This window comes from Taurulus bubalis (genome assembly GCF_910589615.1).
Source record: "Taurulus bubalis genome assembly, chromosome: 2".
Lineage (NCBI taxonomy): Eukaryota > Metazoa > Chordata > Actinopteri > Perciformes > Cottidae > Taurulus > Taurulus bubalis.
In genome coordinates, this window is record NC_136590.1 from 37,543,251 (window position 1) to 37,556,544 (window position 13,294).

Below are 13,294 nucleotides of genomic sequence, written 5' to 3' on the forward strand. Positions count from 1 at the left end.
AATATCCCTTTTCTCCCTTTTATTTTACACAAATTGAACCCTGAGATTTAATAAAATAAAATGTCCTTCAAAAAGGTTTAAGTTGTGTCCACGACGGTCTACGAGCTCATATCTTACATTGTCACTACACGCCGCATAAATACAATAATCAAACGACTATTGAACTGATCTCTATGTACAAAATGCTGCACTTATACTAGAGCATAACATTCTACATATACATTAGGACGGACATAAGCAAACAGTTATAGCGACCAATAGCACTGTGAAGCTAACGCACGGCACATGTTCAGAAGCCGATGCAGGAGATCTCCCTGCAGCAGCAGCACTGTGGCCATCAAATTATTTTACCTTTACTGACCATAGTTTCCAGTATGACATGCAGGTCATGCTATGATATCGTTACAGCGTGTGCTGCTGTTAGAGGAACGAGACAGTTGAGTGTGGCAGTACGGCCTCCTCTCTTGTGTATTATAGCAAATGCATAATACCGTAATGTAATCTTTCATGCACTGAATAAAATGCATCTGACCTCCTCATTGAGACAATATTTATGGCTTGCAGGGGCAATACTGCTTCTCCTTACTCACTGTACTACTGTTGATTCTGTGCATCTTTAACTGGAAAGCTGTTGTTTCTCACAATAAGTTGACATTTACAGAATAACATTAATGTTGCCTAAGAACAGGAGACACTGGAGTCACAGGACACACTAGTTTGTACTACGACAGCAGTGACTTGTTTATCTTTAAGAGAAAACATAACAAGATACCCAGAGGGAGAATCCTCCTCTCGCCGCCTCGGTCACCATTCGCCACGGATTTTAACTACTTGATTTGACATCATGAGAGAGGGCAGGACAACGTCTTCTGTCATGTTTCTAAATACAGGGAACAGCACTGAATGACTGAAATACAAAACTATACTGTAGATGCTCCACGCCGTATAGGGGTGGGAAATATTTTTCACTAAACTTCCATAAAATCCGAAGAATCTGAAGCTACATTTCGTCACAGAGCTTGAAAATGCATAATCAGATTTGAGGAACGACAGCCGACGGTATACAACGAGGCCCAACATGAAAATGCACTGAAGGTGTTGGTCAGTGGACTGTAACAACCGTGTTTACATTTAAGATTTTGTGCCTTATTTGTTTCATACAGCCCAGATTTTAAAATTGGATGCCTCTTTATTTATAATACCATCATTCTGCCTCGCCAAAACCCGCTGTCCTTTCCAAATGGAGGAAGGAAATTCATGGTGACTTGTGGGTTTGAATTCGAAGCGAAGTATCAATTCCCTTATGTATCCTTTCACTTATTCGCCTTGAGCTTCAGCTGGGCAACCCTTGCTTGTCCCAGTTTAGTCTGAACGTCGACGGGCCTTTCGAAGAAGCGGACTATAGTCGGCTCGTTGAGCAGAGACGCAAGAACCTGCTCAAAGGAAAACGACCACTCCATCTCGGTGAGGTCGATCCCTGCGTCCTGACTGTTGCGGGAGCTGGAGGTGCCGGAGCTCTCCGGGGTCGTAGACGCTTCTTCCGTTGAAGGCTCCTCCTCATCTGCAGCGGCAGCGCCGTTGGCAGGTTTTGAGGACTCGGACAGGCTGCTCGCCTCCTGCAGCCTCCGTCCCACCTCCTCCATCCTCAGGAGAAGACTGGTCACATGGGCCACGGCTCGGTACAGAGACTCCTCCTCCGGATCGCCATGAAAGATGTTGTAAAGGGTCTTGGAGAACTGGATGAACTGAGTCTGAGATTTAAAAAGAAAATAACTGAGATATATATATATACATACACACACACAGTATATACATGTTGTGCTTCATCAGATACTCTGCCTTATCACATCGTTTTATAAAATAGCTTCAGGAAGAAAATTGTCACAACATAGATTAAATTACCTGATCAATTCGGGGTAGGTCTTTAATAGTTTCCTCTTTCTTAAGTATTTCATTTTGCCATTGTTTCAGGTAGGCCTGTAGGTCCACTTTTCCTCTACCTGTCAATTTCACATACAAACTGTAAACTATCACACACAACTAAGACATGCACAGTTATTTTAGTTATATCCATGGAGTGTTTGTGATAGATTGGATCTAATAAAATACTACCTCTTTCAGGGCTTTTCTTTATCACGCCATCTTGTGGTAGATCAAATGCTGAAATATAGAAGCAGCATGTGAACAAATAGCAGAGTGAAATGCTTCAAGAACAATCAATACATTCAAGGTAATCAGGCAAGCATTAAGACAGAATTTAGGAGGAAAGGGTAAAAGGTGACATTTGAGTTTTATAAGGAAAAGAAAGAGTAAAGAGGCTAACCAGAGAGTCTACTCAAGTGAGAAGAGTCTTCAGTCACTGGAATAAAGTGCTGGATTCTTTGTTCCTTTAAGTGCAAAGGACTACCTGTGAAAGCTAGAAGATACCGAAAATGAGAGTACTGAGAGGAAAGATGAAGACAGAGGATCCACATCAGCAATGTAGAGTAAATGTGTTAAAGAAAACAAAGATATTCATACACGCCGAGTTACCCGTTTATTACATACAGTGTAACGCAACCCCATCTTACTCCTGAAATAGATTGCATCTTTGTGACTCCTACAAAGTCTGAGGTCATGCTGAATGAGACTTGTATACTTCTATGCGCCAACCCCCGCCAATGACTTTCTGTGAGTTCATGCATGCGTGTCAGTTTGCATTGCTGGATTAAACAATTACCCACACAAGCCAGCAGTGTCATCATGTTTGGCAGATAGCTTCGTGCTGCATAAGCGGTACAGCCTGAGGATCACCTTATTAGTGTCTGACGTAGAATCTGTTGCTGGTATTCAAACAGAATTAACCGTAAATGATTGTGGTGAGCTTTCCTAACTCGCCAGAAGCAGGCTAAAATTCACGCCTAACATATTATTTAAGATCTCATGGGCAGATGCTTATGAAACTCATTGATTACCTCCAAAATATTATCATCTTCAAATTCTGACCTATCCCTCTCGTCAACGAACCATCAAATTATCACCAACTTACACAGATAACTAATGATACATTAATACTAACTTTCCATTTACACACAAGATACAGCCGAATAGTTTCTGTGTTTAGACTTGACAGTCAGCACATGATTTTGTTTCCTTGATCAATGATGCGTTTGGCCCAGTTCCAGGGCCCAGGGCTGTCCCACTGTGAAATTGGCAAGTGTTTGAGGTCCACATGGTCAACCTTTTCCACCCACTCTCTGCAAACTTTCCAAAAGTCCACAAAAAAACCCACAAAAAACCCCACAAAAAAACCCACAATGTGACGTCAAAAGCGGTTATGACAGGGCTATTTTGCATCATGAAAAACACACCATGTCTAGCTGTTTCACATGTTGATTTGATCCGACGCAACTCGTTTACTTTGACGCAAGAAGCAAACAACAAATGGTCCACGTTGTTAAACCCTCGTGTTGTCTTGGGGTCAAAATGACCCGTGTACGAGTGTATATGTATGTGTGTTGATGGGTCATTTTGACCCCAAGACAACACGAGGGTTAGGCTCCACACTGAAATATCAGCCTCACACTACTGTGCAGGTACAATGACATCACAAAAGTGCTGTCCCACTTATCGGACAGCGTTTAGAGCACTCATGCTGATTAAAGTCTGGAGGAGTTCAGTCCTGGGTACCTGTCCTTGGTGCTGAAGGAATGTGCTCTCTCCACTAGACATAAAACGTTCACCGGCCTGGCACATCACAAATGGTGACTCAGTGCTCTCGTCTGCTGCCTAGCTGTCAGTTGTAATTTGAGCACTTCACCATCATCACAGACCCTCTTTGTGGAGAAACTAGACCACTGCGAAATGCCCCTAGAGCTCCTCGCACACATTGTTGCCATGGCAAAGTTCTTTCACCTAATATAGGCTATTCTTACTTCTGCCTCCAAGCCGACATCACGCAGTGAGGAGTCACATGTTCAAGGACAGTCTCTATCCCCGGGGCAATGTGTTCGCTCATCAAATGCTGAGTTAAGGACAAATCCCACAAGCCCCTGCAGCACGGAGACTGAGGTCTATCAGACCTTGTGCTTTACTTCAGGCTGAATCCAGTTCAGAAAAAATTAGCTGCGTTTGAACTTTGAACCTGAAGGAATCACTGCAGACATGTTGTGAGAGAAATGGGTCAGAGTCAAAGCTGACGTTGCACTCACACAAATCTATCTTGTCGACTTGACAGGGTCAGGGGCGAGAGCAGTCACATGACAACTATTAATCAGTTTTTGTGTCATTGAGATTTAATGCTCCAATTGTTCATCACTCACCTGGTGGCAGGTGCAGCTTGAAGAGGAACTTCAGCTTATTTGTGAACGATCCACTGTACAAAGTATCTGCGGGAGGAGCGATGAGAAGTTATAGCAGTGGGTGTACTGAGGTCAACGGCAGCATTAGTGGAGAGCAGAGAGCGAGGGAACTCACCGAGGGCATAGCAGAACTCTTTAAAGTTGACGAGGCCGTCCTGGTTCTCGTCTATCAGGCGGAAGACCCAGAGGGAGAGGGCGCTCTTGGCGCTGCAGAAAGCCCAGGGCTCCAGCAGAGAGAAGAGCACGCTGAACTGTTGGAAACCCAATTGGTACTGCTCCAAATAGGCCAGGCTAGGGTCATGATGGAGCAGAGCTGGACTCTTCATTGTCCAGTAGCAGCACAGGAAATGCTGCCTCTGAAAATAGAAAACAAAGAAAAAGAACACAAGGCCATTTAAACATAACAAAAATGGATAAATGATGTCTGTTGATATTTTTGTATAATGACACTCGAGATGCTGTGTCATGTAATTGACTCACTTTGAACAAGTTATAAAGCCCATCCAGATGTGAGGGACTGAATCTGACCTCTTGGGTCACCACCCGAATCTGAAAAAAAAATCATTAAATTCATCCTTAATACCACAGAAACAATGCAAGTACCCTAACTAAACTCAGTTAAAAACTCAACGGCCACATACCACATTTTGTTTTGTTGTATCCTCCAGCGTCTGGATCACATGCAGTTTGTTTCTTTTCCGTGAACTCTCGACATCCTCTGAACGGATATTTCCATATTTCTAAAACCAAGCACAATTAGTTAATTCAACCACAAAACCGGCATCATGGAATAATACCGACACAGAGAAACGCATTACCTCGTAGGCCTCTCGGATCAGTTCGCTGATATCCACGTTGAAGCGTGAGGCTGTATCGGTGCTGGTCACTGAAGCTTGCTTCACTGTTGAAGGCAGGGGACTGTCTTTGTTTGTCACGCTGTCAAAGAATCTGAAATAACATCATCAGAGAAAGAGGGATAATAATTCACACAGGGACCATGTCTAAAAACCATCAGTCCAGCTTGGTTTGTATTCACACAAACTTGTTGAGGATGGTGACGGCCTCTGCATCGTCATGGCAGCTGATCAGAGCCCCCATGTTGTAGTCCAGCACTGCCAGGCCGAGCTGCAAGATGGCTTTTATGCCGTCGTAGAAAAAACAGTCTACCACGTTCACAGCACTCTCTATGGGGAGGACACTGATGAAAAGAGTGAGGAACCAGGACAAGGACACGGACGAGAAGAAACTCAGGTCCGTCATGTGCTCCACCAGCTGGGGGAGATGTTCCCTAATCAGATCCTCAAACACCGCCTGGTCCACCAAAGCGCCTGAAGAAAGCAACATCGGCAACATTACAGAGTGTGACTTCACTCGTGAAATCACTCAAGGCCTAAAATTACCAGCAGTCACAGAATGAGAATTTGCTTCCACTCTCACCAATAATCCGGCGGTTAAAGTAATCCGGCAACATCCTCTCACAGACGGCCACTAAGAGCCAGAACGCCTCCTCTTCTTTAGCGTAGAGCAGAAGAACGGAGGTGAGAATGTTCATGGCCTAAATAGGGGGAAAAGCATTCTTAATAAACCTCCTTTGTAAGTATAAGGTTACAGTAACTGAGGCGGGAGGCCAATTTACAAATGTGTGTCAAAAAGGTACTTTTTTTTGAGCACCGGTGCCTTTATAAAAAATGTCAATGGTTTTAGATCACATCTGGCCATCTCTGATCTCTACAGCCTTTTTTTTTTTTTAAAGGTACTTGGCCTTTTTAAAAATCATCTCTGCTTTTCAGAGTTGCTGCACTCCTCAATGTCATGAAACGACCAATCGCAGTAAAGGACACGGGTTTAAAACCGAAAGGGTTCAAATATGTCTTTTGTCTGTACTATAACCACCTGTCACCTCATCGGTCACTGTCAAGAGGGTAAAAAACTAAAGGATAACCTCACATGAATTACCAACTACAAATGAAGATGTAAGGAAATTGGCTATTTTTCTGAAATAAACTTCTGGCTACATACAGTCACATGGCTAATGTCCCTACAGTTTACTCAAAGCCTCTAAGAAGTTGTGAGTGTGTGCTATCAGTTTCAATCAGGGCTTTTCTGCCCGTTAAAAACAAGAAATCAAAGCACCTGGCAGTAGCCAATTTTGGGGTTCCTGTATGCATAGGCAGTAAGGACTCTGCGTAGAGCTGAGATGCCTGTGTCGCTCTGAAAGGCGGGGTGCTCTGGCAGAGAGCGGTGCAGGTCTCTCTCGATCTCATCTGTAGCCAAAGTGCTTGTGCCCAGAGACTGTTCAACCAGATCCGTGTAATAGCCGGGATGAGTGGCCATGTCGTTAACAGCGCCTGCAGAGGTAGAACCACAGTTAGTCCAAAGAAACAGATGCTGCAGATATACCCACATCAACGATGTTTAATTTAATTATGCATGTTGAGGAAGCACTCAGCACATAACACTTTCAATCATGCAAGGCTTCACTAACAAATCACTGACCCGGCATATCATTTGCTTAGACATGACATGGCCAGAGTAATGTCTGCTGTATAAATACCTGAAAAAAGCATCCACAGCTCTCCTCTCAAGGCCTCAGGAACGCCACGAACAATCAAGTCTCGAGTCTTCCTGGTGAAGAACATACTTGTGCCACGTCCATATTCCGAGAAATGGATGTTCCAGGACTGTTCCTTCATCTTTTCTTTAAGCTGCCGAACACACGCGAAGACCACATACCACAGGGTTACTGTACATGCTCTGCTACACTGTTAAAACTGGTGGTATTTCTAAAACAGGCATTTTTATTCATGTCCACCCCTGCATTGATTAGACACCCACTAAGACACCCCCATCCTGCAGAGCATGGGAAGATACTAGTGAAACACAAATTTATCAAGGTAATCCACACAGATTTTGTGAGTGGTGGTTATGTCTCATTTAAAGTGATATTTACCATTTTGGGGTCAAGGTTTTCAACATCCTGGGGGTGGAAAACGGTCATGAGAGCCTCGGTGCTCACAGCCTTGCTGCTGTCTTTCTGTCCCACCATCAGCGTTACGTCCTCTGGGTTGTCCTCAAAGTGGTTGATAAGCGACTGGCACTCGCCTCGTATGGCCTGAGACACAAATGATTCAAGTCAGAAAGCATAGCTAGCTGTAAATCAAGTGCAATGGCAGAAATACAACAATACACACGTTACCTCTGATGACGCAGAGTGCTGAGGGCTGGCACTAATCCCACACCTGCTACGGATCGTGTTGGCGAGCCGCTGGTAGTCCCGCACCTCGGAGAAACGCAGCGCCCGCTTTCCACGCACACACACCGTTAGAGCCCTGTTGCCGGAGTCGGACTTCTCGACATTGATAACCTGGAAGAGGGCAATGTTCACTTTTAGGTTTTCTGTCGTTCATCCGGGTGCTTTTTGAGTTGCTATTGTACATCATTCCTGTTGTTTTACTTTACCTCTCGCATTGGAATGATGACATGACATTGGCTTCCATCTTGGCTAGCGAAACACAGGTAGCTCTCAGACAGACAGATCTTGCCAAGTGTGTTATAATGGCTGAAGGGCACCCAAAGAAAGCTCTCATGCACCTCTAACAGGTTTTCCTCTTTGGGAAGCCGGAAAAATGTCCGGAACTGCTCACTCTTTGCATGAGCTTCTAAGCCTCTGTGAAAGGAAGTAAAGCAGAAAATAATGTCATGAGCAGAACATCATATTTAAGTTTTCTAAGAACAAACTTTTAGAAGCTTTCAGGCTCAAACACACAACACAGTCTCACAATAACCTATTTTTGTTCTCTTGACCGTCACCTTCCATATCAATCTTTTAGGTGCTGGGATATTAGATTATTTCAGTGCCTACGAGTACTTTAGATCTTTCCAAATATATACACTGTATTATTATAATACTGTATATCATAATATTGGCATGTAGATGTTTTTGTTCAACCTCAGTTTCTAAATTGTCTTGTTGTATCATAAATAAATTACAGCATTTAGAATTTAAATTTAAAAAGCATGATTCTGGCAAATCGATATCCAACCAAAAGCTTGAATATGTAGTCAAAATGGTCAAAGTAAACAACTACAGTATGTTGATTTTCTATAAATACCTGGCTTGGTATCGTCATGCATGGCCTGCCTGCCACTCCTACCAGGCTAACACAAATGCTTTTTGACCGAAGTCAGACTTTATGTTTACTCTGCTTCTTTAAGCGGGCAGCCAGCACTAACAGGATCATGTGAAGCTGTGCAGCAGGCAGACAGTTACCTCTTGGTGATTTGCAGGGGGTCGGAGAGCGCTGGCTCTCTCTGGAAGGCCTCTTTATCAAAAAGGCGCTTGATTGAGTAGTCAGCCAGCTGTTCCATGATAACAAACGTTTCATTAAGGTGCATCAGCATGGAGAAGTAGTGATCCTCCCCGTGGACCAAGACATGGATGCTCTCAGTCAGGATAACGTTCGAGGTTTTCTCCAGCCTCCAGATCTCATCCCAGGAGATGATCAGTTTCACTGCAGAGTCATCACAATGAGTGGAAATTAGACCCCTAATTAAGGCTCACAGCTGCAAGGATAAGGATCTTCAATGAATGGGTAAATTATGACTGCGCAATTAAGTACATAAATAGTCAAATGTTTCATTAATTGAAATATAGGAAATGCATTGCAGTAATAACATACTTCCTAGTGCCTTTATAAAGAATTGATGATACGAAACAATGACAATGTTCAGAGCATTATTGTGATCATTCTTAAAATGTCACTTGGCTTCATTAATATTCACTGTTACCCATTATCCCCACTGCCTTTCAAATCTACCTCCACGATGAGGTCTGCTACAGTATAATTGCTTCTTCACAATTATTTAAAATATTAATGGCAACCATAGCCAACTATGGTTGCCATTAGTAGCTGTCTTTGTTTCTGGCAGCTCCTGTTAATAAATGAAACAGAAATCAGCTCACCCTCAGCTCCCAGCAGGTACGAATAGAAGCACAGGAAGTTTGTGCTGAGGTAGAGCCAGCCCTGGCAGGGCACCTTGCCTCTCCAGTAGCTGCACGAGTAATATGTGACCAGCTTTTCCTTTGGCGGCAGCTCAAACCACTTCTCAAACCTCAAAAGTGCTTCCCGGAACTTCTCGGGATCTTCCTCCAGCACCAGGGATGTCTTCCCTTCCTCAGCAATAAGACCCTAACACATTAAAGGTTACATCAAAGGTTACTGCAGGCTGAGGGTGACGATACAAGAATGCACCGTCTTCTTTTAAGCTGCTCAAATCCATATCTTTATATTAACAATGGGGAGAAAAAGGGCTGCTGTTGGTGACTAAGCCACACCTTCTTATTCGCTAAGGGGCCAGATAAATTACTCGAAAAATAATCAGGGATAAGTACAGTATTACAAGAATCAAGAAGCCATTGTACAGTATGTTAAAGCATTACAATTACAGCCCTGCTGAGAGATTAACGTGTAGGCATATTAGCCATGTGGGATGAGGAGTCCCCATTAAAAAAAAAAAAGAGGATTTTCTTACTCTAATCTTGCCCTGTACAAAACTGGTGATGTCTTCGCTGGAGTCGAAAACAGAGAGTGTCCTCATGATGTTCTGCTGCAGCCATTCCCAATGCTGAACAATTTCCTCTTTGGTGACACCTGACCCAAAATCAAGAGAGAAAACATTACAAAAACTCAACGGTCACTTTTTCTTCCTTTTTAAAAATGTTTTTTACTGTAAAATATTTTATTTTTAACTTGGATTTGGGAATATTGGCTTCATTGTGACTGGTAGAATTGTCCTGGACTTTGTTACATTTACAGTTAATGTTTTTATAAAATGTCTACATCAAAAAGACATTTTGCAACTAGTAATCTTGAAAACCTAACCGCTGGACAGCACTATTGACATGTTTGCCAGAAGAAGATTGAAATACAGGAACATACCACATGCTATGGACCAATACACTTGTGAGTCTGGTGTGTGGTGCAGAATGCGATAGGGAGCCACTTTGGATGTGGAGTCCAACACCGTATCCAGAGTTCCCACAAGGAGGCCTGTAACATACAGTACATTGATATTTTTAACCACCTCTGTCTCACATGACCGTCAGCCATGTGGCGCCTTTGAAAATGAGAAAGACAGATATCGGACATATATGGAAATAAAATGAACAGCGAAAATAACAACTTCTCATTTTTTTGACCTTTGATGAATCACTGTTAATTGATCACAGCTGTGTTGAACTGTATTTACTGACAAACCAGACTGTGCTCTGATACTTTCTGACTGCGTAGAAAGGAGAGATCCCTCAGGTCCACGTTAGAGTTGCGCAACTAAAATTAGCTAAATCTGTTACCTTTATAACTTCTCTGACATGCCCTCCATGAATTATAAACAAGGTCGCTGCGAAACCACACTCACACACACTGCATCAGCATTACACTGGCCTGCCTGCTGAACACAGACCAGCTCTCCACAGGCTCTACTGGTGAGCCGTCAAGGATCAAACACAGTTTACATAATTTATGTTTTCATCAGTGTAGAAGAATATCACACAGTAGAGCATAGACTAAAACACATACAAGATACTTCACACACAAAAGGCTCTTGTGCTGCAGAGGGACTCAAGTGCATCATGCCGTGTACCATCAGGTAGTATTTAACCTCCACTAACATTAAACACTCCAACAAGGATATTGATCCTTTTGTGATCCGCTAGAACACCATTCATTATCACTAATTATCTATTAATTGCCTTGCGGCTGTCACGCAGAGGCATGTGGTAACAATCATTGGTGGTATTATAGGCTCCACTTTTATACTGGCAGGTGACAATAGGTTTCAAAGATAAATGGATGGTAAATGGACTGTACTTGTACAGCGCTTTTCTTGTCTTCCGACCACTCAAAGCGCTTTAACGCTACATGTCATCATTCACCCATTCATAAATGCACTGATGGGAGGGGCTACCAGGCAAGGTGCCACCTGCCCATCAGAACTAGCTAACATTCACACACCGTAGGCACAGATACAGCAATTTGGGGTGAAGTGTCTTAATGGAACCGGCGATCCTCTGATTGAAGGACGACCCTGCTCTACCACGGAGCCACAGTCAGTAAAGAATGCTACGCAGTCAGGTTATTATTGCGAGGTTGCATCTGCATCAGAAACGCACTGGGGGTTCGGTTGAAACCGAGCACCTGAGGGTGAACTCAAAAGAGAATGCCGCTAAATTTGAGAGTTCCAGCATGATTTATTTCAGTTTTTAAACAGATTACTTTGAAAATGCACCACTCTTCCTGAAAACTGGTACGTATGATTAAGTTCAGTTACTGTCCTTCATAGAGGAAATATTACAAACTAATAATCCATATGGAGCGGTGCAACCGATTACTGACTGTCCCTTACCGAGGACCAGTCATCTAAAAGTATTAGATCAGTGTGTCAGCTAACACTATTGCTGCCCAGTTATGTTATATTATATGCTCCAAGTCCATAGCAAGAAAACAGGGAAAGTTCAACAAAAGATCTGTAGGAGGGATGACATCATTATATGATGAATTGATTATTTGGTAAACAGGAAATTAAATCAACAACTTCTTTAATAATTAGTATATTATACATTAATGAATATGTATTTTTACAAGGGAAAAAAAAACACATTAACTTGTTTTGGCTTTTAAAATAGGAAGAGTTCCTGTCCTTCTTTTATGTCAGTGTAAAAACATTAAGATTTGAACTGTTTGTAATAATGGACAGAGGAATCATAGGCCTAATGAAAACAATCATTAGTTGTAGTCTGTACAAACTACTGTCAAAGTGCTGATGTAACCTGAATTACAGTGGAACAACTCCACTCAGCATCAGTGTCTCTACAAAGTCGCTGACACGTTTATTACCCAGAAAGCAGCAGCACCTGGCATTATAAAAGGGGTTTATTTCATATGTTTTAACCTCAGGGAGAAAGTGGTTTCACATCTCCACAAACTGACTGAACTGCCCCAACAAAAACAACACTACGTCACCACTTGCATATTCCTTCAGAGGTGACAGTTAAATATTGTATATTCTCATGACACAGCTACTCCTAAAAATATTCCCAAATACGTGGCTCAAAGTTTTTAGGCCTTTTGTTCATCTTGTAACCCTAACCCTGCAGCCACCGTGTCCTAAACCCAGCAGGAACAATAACGTTAGTGGACAGGCAGACTTTCCCCAACGTCACCTCGCTTCGTAACCACAATACGCCGACACACGGACACGGACACCCATAGAGCGCGAGGTCTTGCACGCCGTCACAACACCGTGAGCACAGCAGCTGTGCAGCATCTGCGCGGACTCCCTTAATGCCGACACTTATTGGCTCAGACCTGTTGCTACGAGGGTATGTGTCTGCAGCGCCCGCCCTGCACAGCACGCTAGCTCACGGACGTAAAGCGAGTTAACCCGTTCACAACTTGTTTGTTGTAACGTGTCCCGGAGATACCGCAGCGGCTGGTTCTACACACACACACACACAACGCGCGCGAGCGAGGAGGCGCGAGCACAACCCGCTAACGTTACCTGTCAAGCCGCCTCCGCCTTCTCCGTAACCTCGTCTCCTTTGCAGTACGAAGTACTCGTTATCCTCTTCCGTCACCCACAGTTTGAACGCATTTTTCAGCAGAATCTCGTCCGGTTTGAGCCACATGTTTCAGCTGTCAGGGAGGTTATCTCTGGAATCCACCTGACATGTCACAGTTATCTGTAACGTAGCCCGACATCAAACCCGTGGACATTTGTTTGTGTCCGAATCCCCTCCCTTCCCACGTCGACAAGAAATGCTGCCAACGCTGCAAGGCATTCTGGGATTGTAGTTTCTGAGGAGGAGGCGGTTCGCCTGGACGCGACACAAGACATTTAATGAATGAAATTAAGAAAAAAAGAAGAAAAAAATTGAAATTTTCCTTTCAATAACC

The 13,294-nt window shown here is 43.3% G+C and overlaps 1 protein-coding gene across 1 annotated transcript; it reads right to left on the reverse strand.

Moving 5' to 3' along the window:
* Positions 1-1,313: 1,313 nt before the first annotated feature.
* Positions 1,314-13,026, reverse strand: tbc1d8b (TBC1 domain family member 8B; the record flags this gene model as incomplete). The annotated part of the gene is made up of 21 exons (XM_079213942.1): positions 1,314-1,751; positions 1,903-2,000; positions 2,113-2,160; positions 2,324-2,416; positions 4,302-4,367; positions 4,456-4,696; positions 4,821-4,889; positions 4,982-5,080; positions 5,159-5,288; positions 5,383-5,668; positions 5,778-5,895; positions 6,474-6,688; positions 6,895-7,045; positions 7,291-7,452; positions 7,537-7,704; positions 7,800-8,007; positions 8,611-8,851; positions 9,304-9,529; positions 9,873-9,991; positions 10,280-10,390; positions 12,900-13,026. The coding sequence occupies 21 exons, from the start codon at positions 13,024-13,026 to the stop codon at positions 1,314-1,316; spliced, it is 3,414 nt and encodes a 1,137-aa protein (XP_079070068.1).
* Between the last annotated feature and the right edge of the window lie 268 nt (positions 13,027-13,294).